Here is a 21,721-nt window from a genome sequence, read left to right as displayed (position 1 = left end):
CTACTGTCGACTTGCGTTCTTTGCGTGTGATTTACAGGCGAGGCATGTGCGATCTTCCGTGTAAGTTGCGGGCCACATTCATGCCCTGTATGTTATCTACTGCCAACCTGCGTGTTACATGTATTTACCACCAATCTGCGCGTTACCTGCATATAAAATGTGTGCAAGGTGCAAGCTTTGAGTAATCATCATTTCTCATGAGTAAACACGCCTTTGACAATCAAATTGATATAGCGACCATGAGGTCAACGACTCGGAGTCCACAGTGGGGTGATGGAAGGGGGTGGACACTCTGCTGATTACCGACATAAATATCAGTACCCATTCCCGATGTCCCACGATCATGAGTCATGGTCAGTTCTTCATTATCAGTCACATTTTCTTTCGTCATACCAAGGGACAGATTCAGCTCAAGTTATCAATATAAGGGGAAAAATATTTCATTCATATTTCCCCCGTTAAGGACGCCCAAATCTTAGCGATTAGTCCTAAATAAACTTTCGTTGTTAGAAACAAAACAGTGTATTTCATTTGGCCTTAATATAAATGACCATGCGAGCGCGAGCTGAATTTTTTTTATTTCGACCTGAATACTTGATTGTGATCACGAAGAGGATATACGATCTGAAATTTTGACATTATAAACACTAATTATGAATAATATGCATTAATAATTCAACAATAATGCAATAAATGCAGTGACTCATTAATAGAATACATTTCGCACTGATCAATTAGAGCGAGTCCGAAGTGCGAGCTGGAAAAAAACACAAATATCGATCTGAGCTGAAAACTGAAATGATTAAGTATTTTTTTAAATAAAGAAGACAGTAAATAAGCGAGTTGAATGAACCATGAAGAAGGTGTACTAAATAACTTTTGCAAGCACGACCTAACTTTTCGTATTTTAAAACCTGAAAATTCTAAATACTCTTTTGCAATAATGAACACGATGTGTATCAAATCAAGAAATGAAGTAGTGCGAGCGCAAATCACAAGATGGCATTTTTATTTCTAGATTTAGACTTGAAATCGGAAATTTGATGCACTTTTATAATCATCAAAAGAAAGGGTATCAACGAATAATGCGAGCGCGAAGTGTGAGCTGAAAATTTATATTATTTTGAGTTGAAAACTTAAACTTTTTCTACACGTATTCGGATTCCGATCTGTAGACCTAATTGGACAAGCTGTGTATTTCAATAAACATCATGCAAGCGCGAAGTGCAAGCTGACGTCTTCTTCAGAACAAGAACTATAAGCAGAACTTTTGTGTAACCATGAAGAATTTCTGCATAGAACTATGCACCTGTTGCAAGCGTGAAATGATTATTTTTTGTAATTTTACAACCTATAAATTTGACATTTTCAAAACTCTTTGCAATCATGAACATGATGGTTATCTCATCAAACTTGAATTTGAAATTGGACATTCCATACATTTTTCCTGGTAATCATGAAGAGGAAGGGTATCACTGAATGAGCTAAAAATTGTGGTAATTTTTACTTGAAAATTAAACATTTTTTATGTCTTTACATTAAAACAAACTCAGTTTCTGCATCTAATTAAACAAACTGTGTGTCTCAAACAAAATGCGAGCGCGAAGCGAGCTAAAAAAATTAGATATTTTGCCTTGAAAATTTATTTTTTACATGTTTTTACATTAAACAAATTCAGTTCATGCATCTGTAAATGAACAAGCTCTGTATCTCCATAAACACAATACAAGCGTGAGCTGAAATTTTGATTTACTGATCAGAAAGGGAACATTTTAAGCACTTTCCAACATGAAAGAAAATGGTTTACTGTCGGTACAGAAGTACGAGTAACTCTTGATATTTTGACTTGAAAACCTAACATTTTTGCATGTTTTTGTATAAAGAACAAACTCATATTTGCATATTCAATTTAACAATCTGCATATCGTAATGCAAGTGCAAAGCGCTAGCTGAAAATTTTGAGATTTAGACCTTAAACAGGGATCATTGTCGGTAGCCTACAGAGAGCTCTCTGCGATCGCAATGCAAAAAAGAATTGTAACTTAACGGTAATAGTTTGCAATACCGACAAAGATAATGGAGCTCAAAGACCAAAAAAGAACAAGGTTCATAGAGCAGTTGGAACAGCCCTGCGTGACCCGACAGTTTGTCATTTTTCCTCCACAGGTTTACATGTACCTAATCAAAACATTGTCTACCCCATTCCTCCTATATTAGATTTTTCTCCTTCCATTGGTTTAATTTCCTCTTCCTCTTTGTCCCTTTCTTTCTTTCTTCCTTCCTTCCTTTCTTTCTTTCTTTCTTTCTTCCTTCCTTCCTTCATTTCTTTTCTTTTTCCTTTCTTCTTTTCTCTTTGAAAATGACCTTTGACCTTGCCATGTGACCTCCGACTGCAGAATAACATGCAGGTCGCTTAATACATCTACCACCCAAGTTTTGTTGAAAAAGTGAGTTACGGTTGCGGAGTTAGGTGTCATAAGATTTGTGACGGACGGACGACATTTGGATCCCTAAGTCTCGCTTTCACTTCTGGAGGGCGATACAAAAATCATTTTCCCAAAGGCAGCGCTGATTTATCGACGACATCCAAATTAGTGTGTGTGGGGGGTGTGGGTGTCGCACCCCCCCCCCTTTAGCAACGGCCCATGTGACAGAGACCAACGAAATTCTAAATCCCGACAAAGATGAATCAGAAAATATCGGCAGGATTTAAAACTTTGATTATCATTATCATTCATCTCTCCATTAAAGTAAGTATTGGTTCTTTTGACAAGTTTATTTTTTAAAACAAAATCATCTGCATACACTTTTACATAATTGGTCACAGTATTGTGAACACCAACCATTTGAGACATAATTATATTCAAATCATGAAATATTGTTTTAACTATAATCGGGCTTAGTATAAAATCAAAACACACTTTTATAAAGAATACGGTGTTCTGCGGGTGAGTTGCGGGCAGTCACCCGCAACTCACCCGTACAAAGTATAGAGCATGTTCAAAACTTTGCTGCAGACTTGCTTGTGCCTCTGCGGGCAACATGCGCGCAATATACTGTCAATGCGGGCGACCTGCGGGTAGCAAAATAGTTACCCACAAGGCTAGCACAGAACGATGTGACAGGGCCTTAAACTGAATAATCGCGTTTACAAAGACTGCATAAAGGTAAGATTAAAACATGTCACTGTGACCTTGACCTTTTAAACCGCAGGCTTCCTGAGATCCATGCTTCTATCATACACACAAAATTATATGAGCCTACATGTAGCTGACAGTCAACCTGAAGTAAACGCGTTTCCAAGGTAATGTTAACAGAGGGACGGACAGACGGATGGATGGACACCAAGTGCGATACCATAATATGTCCCATCATTGGACGGGTGTTCAACAAGACTTGAAAGAAAATGTAATATCAGAGGTCTCTTTCCCCTGTAAGGCTCCGGTATCAGACATCTTGTAATCTCAATGCTATCCATTTTGTCAAGGTCTCTGATTATCATGGCATAGATTCACTGCCTTTGTCAATAGGGGAGTCCCAGTCAAGGTCTATTTGCCATAACCTTTGAAGAAGGTCCGTGTATCCTTAGATACATCCCAACTTGTACTGAGAACTGTATCAGTTTCACTGTTTTCTGTCTCATCACATACCTTTTGACATAAGATTGCCACTTCCCTATGTTGAAGTTTCCCTTCTTTTAGTGTGTCCGTCAATTGTAATTAGCGTAAGAAAAATAGGTCTAATATTCAACCTCAAATTTTTGAGTTGTTGAACCAAATTAAACAAAATACATGTTTTCAAATAATTGACAAACTATCAGGAGACATTTTTGTTTCTCTCATTTGCCTTGAATAACATTAACAACAAATTTTCATGAATTGCACTTTCAGTCGGTACGCATCTTGAACATGTTTCTATATTACTTAATTTCCTATTATCTATCTTTTAAGACAGGCCTAAAATTGACCCTAATCACCTTAAATACACTAAAGAAATACATGTTCATGTAGGGATCAAGCATAAACTACACTGTAATATTAAACAAACAGAATTAACGTACCTTCCATTTTTTATTAAAAACAAAGAAAACCCAGGATCGACCAAGGTCAATGTACCTTCCAATGGTCTTGTTTTAGATGTGACCTTGCTTTGACCTTAAATGGGTAATTAGTCTAAAATCAAGTACATGTACATGAAATTAAAATCAATTACTTTGAAAAGCAACAATATCTGAATTTCAAACTGTGTCATTCTATAACATTATCATGTGGACTTACCAACAGGATCTTGAAGATGAAATAATGGTTTAAAATATAAAAAGACTTTAGCCAACAACTGACACCTAAAAATCTCTTTAAAACAACTATATTTTGTTATTAGGACCCTTTACTTGTAATCTTCTGATGAAATGTGTTATTCAATAAAAAGAAAGGGAATGCAACATGCAACCAATATCTCTTCACCTAAATCTTGTTCCCTTGCATTGTTGCCATGGACATTGAAAACAGGAAGAAGGGACAGGTGCAAGAGAAAGAAGCTAGCTAACCTTGTTCTCAGACACTGACATGTATATGGGTCAATCCATGTCAAATCAACCAATGCTTCTCACTCGACCCCCTTCGATTTTCTTTAAACTCGCACCAAATGTTCCCCCAAATGTCTGATGGAAAAATCTGAAATATTTTGCCCCAAGGTCAAATGGTTGCTAAGATACGGCCTTAACAACCAATGCGTGGCCAAACAACCAAGTTTTAAAAAAATTTGCTATTTTTGATTGACTGCTGCAACCAAGTTTGATGAGGTACATGTAGAGTGCTTATTTTCTGGAAATTGGAAGGACTTTTTAGTCTTAAGATGCACAGTATATTACGGCACAGATCTGACCAGCCGTTATTGCGCACGAGGTCACCGAAAATAATACATAAAGTCACATCTTAATATCTTTTGACCTTATAATTTAACTAAAAAATAGCTGAAAATGCCTTAAAATAGTATTTCCAGCTACTTTTAGATCAATTTCAAGGTCAAAAGATAAAGATGTGAATTTATGTATTATTTGGATATTAAAAAACCTGAAAAGAACATGATTTGCAATTATCAGCTTAAAATCACCATTTGTGTTGAAATGACACATAATATGAAAGTCGGTGTAAACAACCTTTAACGATAGGATATTGGCAGATTAAAGATTTTGGGTGAATTTCAGCCATCTCTTCAAGGTCATTGTGTTGTACAAAAAATGAATTAATAATAGATCATCCAAGTACTCATTATGGACTACCAATAGTGCAAATATCAACATGATCAGGCTTTTAGTCTGTGAGAAAATCAATTCTGAAATGTGTTGTAAAGCTCACGGGTGTTGTGAATATGCTAATTTAAGGCATTTTCAGCTATTTTTAGATCAATGTCAAGGTCAAAAGGTAGAGATTTTGCTTTGTTTGTTATTTGGATATTGAAATAGAACCTAAAAGGAACAAGATTGGCAATTATCAGCTTAAAATAATCATTTGTGTTGATATGACACACAAGTGCGTGTAAGTATCCCATGAAAATATAGGTAATTGTCTATCAGTATACAGAAATTGGTGTTGCTCCTCGATGGGACGAGGGGTGATCCCTGACCTTGAACTTGGCAACTTTTAGAAAAAATCCAACTTTGAGGGCGCCCTACAAGAAAACGACGCGCATGTTTGGGCCAATTTTTTGTAGGTCTGTTGAGCAAGTGATAGTCTTCAAATATGCATAATATTGGGCTCTAAGCTAATTGATTTTGAAAGTTATGAGCTTCCAAATGTGCACCCAAAATCACTGACTTGGATGCTTAACACCATTTTCAGCGACCTCGTGCGCAATAACGGCTGGTCAGATCCGTGCCGTAATATACTGTGGATGTTAAGACAAAAAAGTTCTACCAATTTCCAGAAAATAAGCACTCTACCTTATCAAACTTGGTTGCAGCAGTCAATCAAAAATAGTAAAATTTTTTAAAACTTGGTTGTTTGTCCACGCATTGGTTGCTAAGGGAGGCCGTATCTTAGCAACCATTTGACCTTGAGGCAAATTATTTCAGATTTTTCCGTCAGACACTTGGGGGAACATTTGGTGCGAGTTTAAAGAAAATCGAAGGGGGTCGAGTGACAAATTGTCTGAAAATTGGTTGATTTGACGTGGATTGACCCATATATAACTGGTACAGAAGGGGGACGCTGTCTTTTGCCCCCAAAGATCTTGGCTGTTGATCACATGATCATGACCTATATCACCCCATCTATGATGTAATTTATGAAATTATATATATAATTCATCGCTAGAGGGTATTCACTTGTCTCGCAATCTACTATGGTCAACAAGGAAATTCGTGATCACTCTTGCAAAAAATGTTCACTGGCTTTCTAGGAAATTTGTGATCACTCTCGCAAAAAGTGTTCACTAGCTTACAAGTTCACGAGCTTTTGAGTGCCGCTGCAACTCTATATTGTAAGCTATAAGCAATAATGAACCTATTTAGTATATATATATAATTGTCCAAAATCATTCAAATTTAATATAAATTTATGCATGAAATTAGGATATGACTGTAAACTCTATTAATGAATCTCTTAGAACATTTTTGAATGTCCATCCAAAAGACTCTTTCTGGGATTCTGATCTGTATCAAACTGTTTTATGTATTTCATGATTTTTTTAATTTCTTTTTTTACTTGTTTTTTGTTGTTTTCAGATGGAAATGTCACGATCAATATAAAACAAAATTTATTCACTTCAATCAGTTAAAAATGTAAATAATATTAGGAATTTTGGCTATACAGAAAATTTGCATTTGATTTATACATGAAAGTCATGCTTAACCCTAAATAGATGTATTTCGATGTCTAAGGAGACTGAGGGGGGGGGCTGAATCAGCCCCCCCCCCTTATGATCTTGACTGTCGATTGTGCCATCGCAACGAAACTTGGCACGCGTGATACCCATGGCATTATCTACAAAAATACAAGATCAAATTCTGTGAAAAATCTCATTGCTAATTAATTATGCTAATTTATGCATAAAATCAAAATTTTGCTTTAATTAACTAAATAATGCCCCTAAAATGCTAATATTTTTAGTACACAGACATTTTATATGAATCTGATCAAATGTACTAAAAAAAAATTCAAAATCACATTTATTTTATGTATTTTATTGTTTTCAAAATTTCGTATGCATTTCTTTGTTTTTCGACTTTCTGTTTTTTATTATTTTTTCAATGGAAATTATCGGGGACTTTATTTTGACTATACATGTATATAGAATGGAAATAACTGATTTCAATCAGTAAAAGGAAAAATGATACATTTCTGAATTTTGGCTAAAACTCTTATTTGCATTGAATTTGTACACAAATTCATGTTTTTGTGCAATTTTGGGTCTGCATGCTCTTAAGAAATGTTGCGTAATTTCGGAAGCGCGTACCCGGGGGTCGCAAATTTGGTCTCAAAAGTTGCGCGAGACTTGAATGTAAAAAGTCAGTGAGCGACGCGGTCAAAAAATTTCGCGCGGAGGATTTATCATAAAAAATGTCGAGGGGGGGGGCTGATCAGCCCCCCTAGTTTTTTTAGGGTTAATGTTCCTTAATTTCAAAACCGCCTTTTTTCCTATTACCCAGGCATTGCAAATTCAAAAAGTCCCCCTCCCCTATTAATATAAAATATTAATTCATATAAAAAAAATCAAATGGAACACAAAAGAGATATCCATACCCATTTGAATCAGTTTTTCTTTGTCTGCGAGAGTAATATCTAGGGTCTGATTGAGTTGTCTCTTCATAGAAGGGTCCACCTCTACACTCCCGGGAGTGAGGTGATATCTCAACTTCTGGCCTCTGGGTGTCAAGTACTGATCAGATGCAAACTCATTACGCTTGAAACTGGCTTGACCAATGTATGCACTCTCCTGTGTACCACCATCCATCTGAGGTTGGAAAGACGGAAGAGGAGAAAAAACAGAGGAGAGATGGAAGATAAAAAATGAATAACAAAGAAGAAAGATGAAATTACAAAGATAAAGGAAAATAATAATGAATGATGGACAAAAAAAAGGAATAAAGAAAAATGAAAATAATATGAAGAAAAAGGGGAGGAAGAAAGAATAAAGAAAAAGATGGAGAAAAGAAACATCAGAAAAAAAGTAGAGATCTTATACCAATATCCACCATGACAGTTGTAGCACATGCCATGGAAACCTCAAACCTTGATGTTTCAAAAAGGAAACTTAAATTTTCTAAATTTCAGGGGCCATCAAATTCATTTAATACATAATTGGACCTTTTTCAGTGAGAGGTATTCTACAGCATTCTATTTCAATCACTGGCGTAGAAGGCCATGGACCTAAAAATATTCAAAACCAAAAAAAAGAGGCAAAAAGTGGTAAAATGACATCATTCTCTGAATATTATCTCAAAATACAACATAAAATTGTAATTATACATTCATTTACTCTGAACTTTACAAAAATTCCCTATATGCCGTGTCTCCCCCCTCATATTTTTTGGCTAGGCTACTGATTTCAATTTCTAATTTCCATACCATTTATTGATTCTGTAGGTCATTTGTTTCAATGGTGAAGCTATGAAGCTATTTTCATGATTCTCAATCAGCACATTAAGCAAGTTTGATTGTATTCTTACATACAGCTTGTTATCATCCATCAATTGATTGGGTTCACCACCAAAACAACTAGAACCCTGAACAAGGCATAAGGGATTTTGTGTCTCACCTACTTACGACAATAACCAGAAATATATTGATTTGCAAGGCCACTAAACAGAATTGTATCAAAATTTCATTGTGAAATAACTGGGATGGAATTTTGTCATAAGAGTCTTGAACTTAAACTTTGTTAACCTCAAAATGAACATTGACCTTACCATGTGACCCCCGAACACAAAAACATGCAGGTCTCCTAACTACAACTACACATGTAGGACCCAATTTGGTATAAAAGTGAAATACTGTTGCAGAGTTGTGTCATAACATTGACCTCAAAATGACCTTTGACCTTACAATGTGACCTCTGACTGCACCGTGATATGCAGGTCTCCTAAGTACATCTACAACCCAAGTTAGGGTGAAATGTGATTCATGGTTGCGGAGTTATGTGACATAATGTTTATGACGGACAAACAGACATTTGGATCCCTTAATCTCGCCTTCACCTCTGGTGGCCGAGACAAAACTAATGCCTTTGTCTAGCAGAAAGAAAGCACTATCATTTTGCTGACCCTGCTTCAAGAAATGACTTGATGACAAAGAAGAGTATGGCAAAGTTTCTAATTCAGATATACTTCAAATTCAAGTCCATCCCAACAAATAGTTGATTTGACCATATCAAGAAAATCAAACATAATGCTGTCAATATCATTGAAATATACATGTAAGATGTTGAATTAGAAATTTATGATAGTGGGTATGTTAAACAAATTGTGTATGTAACTACAAATTTGGCTTGCCAGTGCAAGTTTTTAAATAATTTTTACTTACAAAGACCAGATATTGAAAATTATTTACTGTTAAGATTTCTCCATCGTTTTTTCCTAAAATTCTCCATTACTTGAAAGCAATATAGGAATAAGTAATGTCTTGGCTATTATTAAGTAATTCAGATCACCTGGTCAATGAAAGCCATATCAGGAAGGGGTTCAAATTTGGCATCAATCTTATGGAATGCTAGCTCCTGCTCCAGGCGATACTGTTTCTCACAGGCTTTTGTCAGTTCAGCAGTCTTCCGCCTTAACTGTATACAAAAATAATTCAAGGCAATCAGTGAATAAATAATCAAGTCATGTATTTGCATGTATTCATTCATTTATCCACATACCAATTGTATATGTACAATACAGTCCGACCTCTCTTATCCGGACACGTTTGGACCAGCACCAATCCGGATAAGGGATTTATCCGGATCTGGGAGACACAATATTAAATACACACAGCTGCGCTGCCGACTGCCTCCCCAGGCCACCGGTGGTAGCTACACTATTGTAGTGGGCGCACGGTAAAGACAATATTCACTGCAGAGTCAGTGCAAATTATAGGCATTGTTTTTATGGAAATTAAATCGATCGATGGCCAAAACTCTTGGATAATTTACCTGCTAAAATGACTGAGGTATACATCGAGCATACCTCGAAAGAAAGAGAATGACTTGATGAAACCAAGTTTTTAAATTAGATCATCGCGGCGGGTATCGCAGCTTCGCAATGTCAGCCATTGTTACACTGACTATAGGCTCAAACATGATAGATGGCGCTGTCCGTATTGAGGCCTAAAGTTAGCTAGCAAGACATGTGTTGTTTTTCCCGCAAAGCAAAAAGAGAAACGTGATGAAATGTTTGCGCTACACCCTGATTTACTGGAAATTATCATTCCTAAAGTTCTTTTGGTGATTTGGGTGAGATATTTTCATGAAAAATATGTTTGGTGTAGGGTGACTATGTTGGGAAATATATGTAATCAAAGTGAGTATAGGTATAGGATTCAATTTAGATTAAAATCTCATTTCCTCACGTACCGGTACTAGATTAAAAAAAAATCTCAGCAAGTGTGCGTCCGGATAATAGAGAGATCCGGATAAGGGGAGGCCGGATAAGAGAGGTCGGACTGTAGTTTCTATCTCTTTCCAACTTACTATCTCTCTCTCACTCATACATTATATCATGCTTAAAACTCAAGTCCATCCCAACAAATAGTCCAGTAGACGGTCTCATAGGCCATGTACAAGACCTGGAAAAGTTGTTAAGTACAAGATTTTTTTGTTGATTCGTGTTCTAGATGGGTATTGAAGTAAATTCAGCTTGGTTGCCACCTTGGCAACCTTGAGCAATTGTTTTAATTAGCCTAATTAGCATAATCATCTAATTAGCATATGTACGATATGTAATATACTACTTCTCTTAAACCAGAAATACTAAAAACATAAATAATATCATCTTTCTAAGAGGTCCTGTGACATTAAATCCATGCATAACAATATTTTAAATATCTAAGTTATGCAATTATCGTAATCAGCCTAATTAGCATAATGAGCTAATTAGCAAAAGTGTAATACACATATATATGTATTTGTGGATGTCCATCCAGAAAATTCCCAATACGTAAATAATGCAACCCTTTTATGGTTTTCTATAGCGAGGAATTCATTTATGACATCATTTTTCCATTTTAACCAATTTAATCGCTGCAATTAGCATAATTAGCATAATGCACTAATTAACATATATGTGTGTAATCCTTACTATAATTTGGCTAATCTTGTGTGTCCTTCCGTTTGTTTGAAGCAGCTTTTCTCCGTGGTTTTCCACTCAATGGAGCTGGAATTTTTTCTAAACATGGTTAATTGTTCATAGATTGTCATGAGGGGGGTTGTTTGTGGTATTTTGGTCGCATTATTTAAAGTTTTTTTACAATTCGTAACTTTTTGGCATTCCTTTTCGCAGCCCTGAGTATAGCTTCGAAGTTCCCAGTCCCTTTTACCTCTCTCGGGTCAGCGAAATACAAAGCATGCATGCCCCGCTGAGGATACCGCTACACGTGTCACTTGCACTTGTACTCTATGCAGCAGCAGTAATCGCAAACGCGTAACACAACTCACAAGCGATGTGTATTTCTTGCGACGGTTGTTAACAGACGGTACATGTTGCAAAACTTCATCACAAAGGTTTTCTCCCGATTTCTTTGACATACAAACAATATTCTCACTTCACTGTCCCCTGCTTGCTGATCAGGTGAGAATGAAGTGAGAATATTATTTGTAGGCCTAGAATCTATGTCAACATCAGTGAAATCGGGAGATAAAACCTTCATGATGAATCTTTGAGAAGGTTACCTTTTCTTGATAATTAGGTCAATCCAATGACCTACCTACCCAGTTTCATTAAAACATCCTTTATTTTTAATCCTGTATTTTAACAGATTCAGCTACCTGCTACTCAATGCTCCAAAATGAAACTGTGCCAGTGCTCTGTTGCACACAGTTCAGTGCATAGTTAGTATTTTGACGTAAGACATAATATTTATATTGAATGATTAATGCCGCAGTAAATATAAATTCCAACATCTGATGAAGTTGTTTGGTTGAGTCTGATAATCAACTCAGTGCTAAGTTCCAAAACCCAAAATTAAAAATTTCTTAATAGATTTGCTATTAACCCTTTTATTCAAGGGCAAATTTAATCAGATTTTCTTCGCAACATTGGTAACACTGGCATTTTCTTTCTTTGCTACACACATTCAACAAAATTAATGTCTCTAAAATTCATTTACAAATGAACTATATTTAGTATTATGTTCGCCAATTCATATGTTAAACTTTATTTCTGTGTGATTAACAAAACACTAATGTAGTGTGATCGTAATAAACAAGCATTGGTAAAATGATTGATTTTACAGACTGTCTCACTCATTTTATCACCCGGCCCCCCCCCCCTTTCTCTCACTCTCACTTCTTTTCGACATCATACCATACTTATATATGATTGAGCAACCTTTAATTTAAAAAGTACAAACAACCGCAGTTTAATGTACATTGTAAGGTACATGTGCAATGTACTTACATATTTATTTCTGACCCAATACATGTAATCATAACATTTCTATATCACAATAATTGCCTCTTGACTGCTTACTGAATACACCGTGTTCTAATACATTTTTCCATTTTATAGTTAGATTTGGATTTCACTCTGTAATGATTATTGAAGTTGATCCTCCAGTTCAATCCAAGATGCTTAACTTAATTGAACCTCCTATCTATATTGAAAGAGAAGTCTGCTATGAATCAGTTGTCTAAATATATTTCATCAATAAACTACTTGGCTTTCAGTGTGAATAGGCAGTCTAGCTGTACATACAAGATTGTAAGCCCCTCCCCCCTCCACACTTTGATAAAGAAAAATGACTCCTACCCCCTGTGCTGCCACGGGTAATTGCTGCTAGTATATATAAAATACATATTTCTTTGTCATTTCATATCGAGAATGCCCGAAAAATGAATAATACAGCTATCCTATGGTTTTCTATGGCGAGGAATTCATTTATGACATTATTTTTCCATTTTAACCAATGCAGTCGCTGTAATTAGCATAATTAGCATAATCAACCTAATGCACTAATTAACATATATATAGATTTATTTTTCAATGTCACAAGGGAACATCTAAATAAAACAATATTAACATCAGCCATGTCATAAGATCTCTAATCAACTTCTTTAATTGAATAACACAACTCTCCATTGGTCTCCAAGTTACATATTATTCTTCCAAAATTCTTATTCCTGCTTCGCAATGTCAATCAGACTATACCAAAAACAATCACAACAAATCCTGTATTGATCTGTGTGTGAAATCTCTACATCTCTTAATCAGGTATAAACTCGACAACTTAATCATTAAGATTTCAATGTCAATCCCTCTACTACAAACTACATGTACTCCCTGCTGCTCATGAACCAAAGGAGGCACTCCCTCTATCATTGTTTAAAGTCAACTCTCATACAATTGTTCAGTGGATCCAGTTCTAAACTTCTATACATCACCAATTGATGCTCTGTCATTTCAAAGTTCATACTTCGATGAAATCTATAGCCTAGGTTGACGAACAATCCTCGTCGTTGATGTCCATGAATATCACTCAGGCTTCTACCTTGAGGTTATGGGGTGGGGCACTTGTTCACTGCTACCACCCTGCCTGTGGGGAATCTACAGGTAGGACTATGGCATGCCAATGTTGTACAGGGCACACACTTTAAAAAACCATTAAAATATCACTTTTGTGACCAAAATTACTAATTTCCATACAGTTGCAATTTATTTTTCATTAGTAAGTTGGGAATAATTTTTGTATTCACCAGAGCGCTCAAAAACTTGAATTTTGGGCATATTTTTGGGTACGCCCTCTATTGGTGGAAAGTAATATGGCAAGAAAATTTTCGTTTTTTTATCTCAATTTTTAATTAAGAAAAAAATGATTTAAAGAATCAAATTTAAATAAGAGCCAAGTTATATGAATAATAGGTGTAATGGAAACTGTCAGTGTAAATAAATTAAGCATTTGCCCCAAAGAAAAAGAGAAAATAAGCCAAACATTGCCACCCTTATTTTGCCACACATGGATATATAACTGAGAACAAGGTTATATTATAAATATAACCTTGTTCATTGAATGAGTGGGGTGGGTGAGCATCCTGCCCCAGACTACGTGTGTCATCTATAATTAAATAACATCCAGAGAAACATTCTCTACTATATGGTTCCATGAATAATTACCCATATGTAAAACAACTAATTATTACACAAATACTTCAGAATCTATATGCTATATTCTTTTCATATACAGTGCAATAATACTCTTTGGATATCGAGTCTCTTGAAAAGTGTTACTACAAACTACTAGCAAGTTTTCACCAAAAGTTCAAACGACAATATTGGTTTGACCAAATATTATATCATTTGTTCATAAAGAATCATGCATTCATTTTGTACTAAAATTATTCATTACATGTATCATAAATTATGGTTGCATTCTTCTACATAAGATTTCTATCTTTAACTTTAAAAACCTTCAAAAGATCAAAATTTAACTCACCGGTGGTGCTCAAAATAATGCTTCTTACAAGATGAAATGGTCTGTCATTGACAGGCTCTCCTAGTCTCAAACATGAGAACTTTGATGATATATAATGACTTATATAACTAGATATAAATCTGGATTTCTTAAGAATAATCCATGCCTACGGCATGTCCTCCAACAAATGGCTGGGTGTGTCTGCCCCAAGTAAAGGCTTACTTCATTACATGTTAACTGGAAGAAGCATGGTCAAGAGTTAATTAGCATTTTTAAACACCTGGAAAATTCCAAACACAAAAGCCTATCCTGGGCTCAATAAAATGAGGCATTTCAACTATCTAGAAAGACTCTATAGACAAGACCTTTTTATACTGGAAAAATAAACTCTTTCTCAAAAAACAAACAATCATATGAACTTCACTGACCTCTGGCATTGGGTACACTATACACAAGACCCTTTCACATTTGAAAAGTAAACCTCACTAATCTCAATTCACCTCCTTCACCTCATTCATCTCTTTCACCACATTCATCTTTTTCACCACCAATGGCACAAAAAGTAATTATCTGATTGGTCTATTCTATGTCTTATTATATGTATATACTTTTAGGCATACACAAATTAGTAAATGGAATTCAAATTCCACTGTGACAGTCAAAGTACTACAAACGCCTGAAACATAAATAATACAGCTATCCTATTGTATTATTCTATGAGGAATTCTTTTGTGAAATTATTTTTCCCGTTTAACAAATGTTATTGTTTTAATTAGCGTAATAGCATAATGCGCTAATTATCTTATGAGCAATATTTTACATATATATTCCTTTGTCATTTTATGTCAAGAATGCCCGAAAACATGAATAGTACAACTATCTGATGCTTTCCTATGACTAGGAATTCACTTATTACAATATTTTTACCTTTTTACCAATGTAATTTTCGTGATTAGCATAATGCGCTAATTAACATAATTATATGTGCAATATATATATTCCTTTGTCATTTTATATTGAGAAAGCCTGAAAACATAAACAATTACGGCTATCCAATGGTTTTCTATGATGAAGAATTCTTTTGTGACATTATTTTCCCCATTTAACAAATTATTTAGTGCAATCAGTATACTGCGCTAATTAACATAATTAACAATTGTGATGTATATATATATATATATAGTGCGTCCAAAAAAAAACTATACACTTTTGAAATGGCTGCCAAATAAAAAGTATATCACTTTGTGGGAAAATACTTACACATATGGAAAGCCAATAAAGTCATCTTTCAAATGACACCAAAATTTTGGAAAACTATTCATGCTTTAGCGAGCACTGCCCTCTTAAACAAAGGGTATGAAAATTAGGGTGGGCAGGAATTGGCCTGCCAGTTTCTTTCAGTTTTTGAGAGGAGAGTCCCTTTGAACTTGCAAAGTTGAGGGTGTTTTGATAAATCAATGATCATCATCATCAATTTAGGTTTTTATAGCAAATTTTAAGAATTAATAAAATGAAATTTAATGCATGAGTGAACATGAAATACAATTTTTCACTTTTTCAAATGGATCTCAGCAATGTGTTCATGGAAGTCAGAATAGGGATAGGACTTAGGTGGGGGAAGTACGTTGATGGGTAATGGGTCGCCAGAACACTTAACCCCCCCCCCTCTCTTTCTCTTCCCCTTTCACCCCTCCTGTGAAACTAGCCTTTGCTAGCCTTCCAGCTTTTTTTTTTAGGTGAGTCCTTTGGAACTTGCAAAGTTAAGGGTGTTATGCTAAATTACTGATGAATTGAGATCAGTTTTGGTTTCTTAAGCAAAATTTCAAGAGGAACTAAATTGAAATGTAATGCATGAGTAAACAAGAATTGTAATTTCAGTGTAGCATTTTTAGTTTATTATGTGGATCTTAGCAAGTGTGCTTGTAAGAGTCAGAGTAATGTGATGGTACCTGTTACATGCAAGGGGTGAGATAGAGTAAGACTTTTCTTTTACAAATTACATGTCATGTACTCACCTCCGCCCTCCACCCCTTTGTTTCTCATGGATTTAATACTGAAATGCCAAGTGACTTATGGTTGATGGATCTTTCTTTTCCATTGAATGATTATTAATAACTTGACTAATTATGATGATTTATGAAATAATTTATTGAAAAAGCTGAATGTTTTATTGATAATTTATTGAAAAGGTGAATATTTAATTGATCACATTGATTGAGTTGAGTTACTATCAGATTGTTGATTGAATGATCGATAGGTACATTTTCAGAATTTATTATCAAATTGACAGTCTGCTTTGCACTTAATTCGTACATATAATAGCAATCAGTCTCAATCTCAACAGGAGGGGGAGGGACGGACCTGTAGGAGGGAGGCTAAACGTTCTGTTGACCATTTTACTATCAGCTTACTTCACCCACTGAAGTACAATATTACCCCTATTCTGACTCCAATGAACACACTGCTGAGACCCACATTGTAAAGTTAAAATGCTGCACTAAAGATTGCAATTGACGCTCACTCATGCATGGAATTTCAGTTTGATAATTCATGAGATTTGCTCTAACAATTTGAATTGATAATGAATGACCATTAATTCATCACAACACCCTCAAGTTTGCAAGTTCCAAGGGACTCGCCTCTCAAAAACTGAAAGAAACTGGCAGGCTAACTCCTGCCCACCCTAATTTTCATACCCTTTGTTTAAGTGGGTAGTGCTCACTCAAACATGAATAGTTTTCCAACATTTTGGTGTCATTTGAAAGATGACTTTATTGGCTTTCCATATATATAAGTCTTTTCCCCCAAAGTGATATACTTTTTATTTGGCAGCCATTTCAAAAGTGTATAGTTTTTTTTTTGGACGCACTGTATATATATTTTTTCCTTATATATTTTCCTTTGTCATTTTATATTATAAAAATGCCCGAAAACATGAATAATACAGCTATTTCATAGTTTTCTATGAAGAGGAATTCATTTATGATATCGTATTTCACTTTAAACAATTTAATGGTGTAATTAGCTTAATTGGCATAAATAGCTAATCAAAGTGGAACGCCTCTGGCAGTCTCACCTGCATTAAGTGATATAGCAGCAGTTTTGACTTTGAAAACAGCTATTGCATAAAATATTCATGTAAGAACAATTCATATGATGTAAATTGATCCAAAATTGCCTTAGACCATGATCAAGTGACCTAACATTTGTGCAAAACAATCCTTCATCCTTGATTACCCATATGTTTATGTTTCATGAACTAGATCCATAAACTTTCTAAGATATGATGCGGAGTTAAAAACTATCCCTAACATGGCCAAAGTTCATTGACCTTACATTACCTTTGATCTTGGTCATTTGACCTGACATGCGCACAGGATATACAGGGATAGGCCTACATGGTTGCATTTATGTCCAAGTTTTATTAACTACATGTGGATCCATAAACTTTTAAAGTTATGACAATTCCACAAATACCCCCAACATGGCCAAAGTTCATTGACGCTAAGTACCTTTGACCTAGGTCATGTGACCTGAAACTCAAACAGAATATTCAGTATTACTTGATTATCCTTATGTTTAAGTTTCGTGAACTAGGTCCATACACTTTCTAGGTTATGACGACATTTCAAAAACTTATCCTTGGTTAAGATTTTGATATGTATTCCCCCTACAAGATCTTAGTTCATTGGCCGCAAATGCCATTGACCTCAGTCATGCGAGCTGAAACTAAGGCAAGATGTTCAGTAATACTTGATTACTTTTATGTCCCAGTTTTATGAACTAGGTTCATATACTTTCTAAGTTATAATGGCATTGACATTGCTTGGTTTGTATGATATCAATGTTGACGACGCTGCCGTCGCCGCCGCCGTTGGAAAAGCGGCGCCCATAGTTTCCCTCTGCTATGCAGGCGAGACAATAACTACAGTGACAACGAAATATATGTATTGCACCCGTATTTTAATTACCACTAACCATAGGATAGCTGTATTTTTCATGTTTTCAGGCACACTCGATATAAACTAACATAGAAAAAATGAAAAAAAAAATGAAAATCCATAATTTATTGTTCGAAATAGACATGAAATGAAATACTCCGAAAATTTGCTTTGCCCAATTGATCGTGGGCCCGGCAGCCGCTGAGCAGGGCAAGATCGACGAGGCTCTATCCCTTTAATCGTTGAACGTCAAACAGGGTAGCAGCAACTCCCATCTTTTAACGTCTTTTGGTCTGACGCAGCCAGAATTTGAACCCCCGAACTCACGGTTGTGAGACGGACGCTCTACCAACTGAGCCAACAAATCGGTCATAGGAATATATATTTGATATAATGCACGTAGATGTTAATTAGTGCATTGGGCCAGTAATTCTAATTAAGTCATTGACATTGGTTGAAATGGAAAATTACTGTCGTAAATGAATTCATCAACATAGAAAACATTAGAAGAGCTGTATTCAGGGTTGGCGATTTTTTTGATTTTTTTAAAAAAAATCAAAAAAATCGGATTTATTTGATTTAAATCAGATTTTTTTGATTTAAATCAGATTTTTTTTATTTTTTTGATTTGTTAAAAGTTCCTTCGAAAAAAAGGGTAATTATCCCCCCCCCTTACTCTTACAATGACATCAATATTGATGTTATACATTTCACCCCTAATATTGTTCTTAACCACATATTTTGTAATTAAAATCCAGTAAAAGTGGACAATTAAAAATAAATTTGAGGAATCATGTATCTGAACTTAATTCTATCATACATAGGCCTATGAAGGAATATTCCATAGGGAATTCCCAGTGAGTAGAGAAAATTCCCCTCTGGGATTTTTTCAAATATTTAAAAAATCCAAGAGAAAAAATCCCTTATCAAAACTGCCAACAAACCCTTTGCCAATTACTAGTATTCATGTATATTGTAAGAGAAATAATTCAAATCAATGATTTTTTTCAATTAGTCACAGCTTTACAATAGTCAAAGAGAGACTACAACTGTATATGTTTAGGATCTTTTTGATAAAAAGCTCTTCTCTTGCTACAGATATAGATGCAAAACTCTCAGTTTTGGAGAACAATATAGGAGATACATCTAGCTTAGTCAAAGGGTGACTATACTACATTTTGTTACTGTGATTTTTTTACATTAATCTACAATTTTCATTCCCATATTCTCTACAAAAAAAATCTGTTTGATCCATGAAGTATGAAAAAGAATATACTTACTTTTAACTTAAAGGATAAAAACTGCAAAACTGCTTAAATTACAACATATGTATTACAAAAAGAAGTATTTTATTTTAAATGAGACACAGCTTACGACTGCCAATGATTGTAACTGAAGTACCTGCATCTTAACATTAAAATGCAGTGTTAAATGTTTATTCTGAGTTTTGCAAATTGTTGTTATAGAGCTCTTTCCATTATTACATGCGGATACAAAACTTCCATTATTTGTAGCACTGAACATAAAATGGGCTGCAGTGACTTAAAAGGTTTATAAGAGAAAGCTTATGACTGTACTACATTATGTTAATGTGATTTTTATAATTATGTTATTTAAAACATCAAATGTATGATAAATGTAACAATACGAAATAAGAGGCACGTTAAATATGTTGATTACATGCAGGTATCATTTTTTTTATTTTACATGACATAAGTCGTTATGTGTAGGCGAAGGATCAAAACTGGAAAACTACCAACAAACCTTTTCTCATTGATTTTTATATATTATATATTTTTTTTACAAACTGCTCTCTGAAAAGTTGGATTATGTGAAAACTTTATGTTAAGAAAGAAATTGACTAATAATAACTGACAAAGAATGTAAAATTTCAGAAGAAAAACTCGACATAATTTACAAAAAATGAGTACCTGTTGACAACATACATCTGTAGTTTTTAAGGAATTACCTGATTTTATTGATTTGATTTTAATTTGTTTTAAGTAGATATGAAGACTTTGTTGATCTTTTATTGATATAAAGTTAATTCAAAATTTTCAGTTGACTTGAAGAATTAAAACTGCATTGAACATATACTTTGTCCATGATTTGTACATTTTTCAATGGAAGTGATTTAAATCAATGATTTTTAAAAAAAAATCATGGTGATTTAAATCGCGATTTAAATCACGATTTAAATCAACGTGATTTAAATCCGCCAACCCTGGCTGTATTATATATGTTTTCAGGCCGATGTAGACAGTACTTTGACACAGAAATCTATTTATTGCAAATATATATTAATTAGCGCATTGTGCTAATTAAGCTAATTATAACAATAACATTGTTTAAAGGAAAAAGATGTCACAAAAGAATTCCTCATCAAACTATAGGATAGCTGTATTATTCATGTATTCGGAATTTTCGATATAAAATGACAAAGGAATATGTATTGCACATATATGTTAATTAGCGCATTATGCTAATTATAATAATTACGACAATTACATTGGTAAAAGGGGGAAAAAATAATGTCAGAAATTAATTCCTCGTCATAGAAAACCATGGGATAGCTGTATTATTCATGTATTCGGAAATTTTCAATATAAAATGACAAAGGAATATATGTATTGCACATACATGTTAATTAGCGCATTATGCTAATGATACTAATTACGACAATTACATTGGTAAAAAGGGGAAGAAATAATGTCAGAAATTAATTCCTCGTCATAGAAAACCATGGGATAGCTGTTTTATTTATGTTTTTGGCATTTTCAATATAAAATGACAAAGGAATGTATATATTGCACATATATGGTAATTAGCGCATTATGCTAATTATGCTAATTACGACAATTACATTTTAGTAAGAAGAGAAAAATAATGTCATAAATGAATTCTTCGCCATAGAAAACAAGCATAGGGTAGCTGTATTAATCATGTTTTTGGACATTCTCGACATGAAATGACAAAGAAAAATATATTTTTATATGTATTACACATATACGGGTCGTGTGGTCCAGTGGTTAGAGCATTGGACTCATAATCGCAAGGTTGTGAGTTCGAATCCCAACTCTGCCATTGTCTCCACTTTGATAAAAAGGCCCAAGAGTGATATCTGTCGTCTATTACGTCAGCCACTATGACTGATTAATCTAGACGTAAAATGTTTCC

General features: G+C 34.6%; 1 protein-coding gene across 1 annotated transcript in view; it reads right to left on the bottom strand.

Annotated features, from left to right (window-relative positions):
- LOC121428950 (centriolin-like) overlaps nucleotides 1–21,721 on the bottom strand; it is a 49,805-nt gene that overhangs the window by 13,353 nt on the left and 14,731 nt on the right. Inside the window, exons 5-6 of the mRNA XM_041625844.1 lie at nucleotides 9,649–9,774; nucleotides 7,743–7,953 (exon numbers count right to left, since the gene is read on the bottom strand). Coding sequence (XP_041481778.1) covers nucleotides 7,743–7,953; nucleotides 9,649–9,774 — 337 coding nt within the window. The remainder of the gene's footprint in view (nucleotides 1–7,742; nucleotides 7,954–9,648; nucleotides 9,775–21,721) is intronic.

The sequence above is a fragment of the Lytechinus variegatus genome, chromosome 15, assembly GCF_018143015.1.
Source record: "Lytechinus variegatus isolate NC3 chromosome 15, Lvar_3.0, whole genome shotgun sequence".
Taxonomy (NCBI): Eukaryota; Metazoa; Echinodermata; class Echinoidea; order Temnopleuroida; family Toxopneustidae; genus Lytechinus; species Lytechinus variegatus.
The sequence above is the reverse complement of the archived record's forward strand: the minus strand, read 5'-3'. Positions and strand labels throughout refer to the sequence as shown.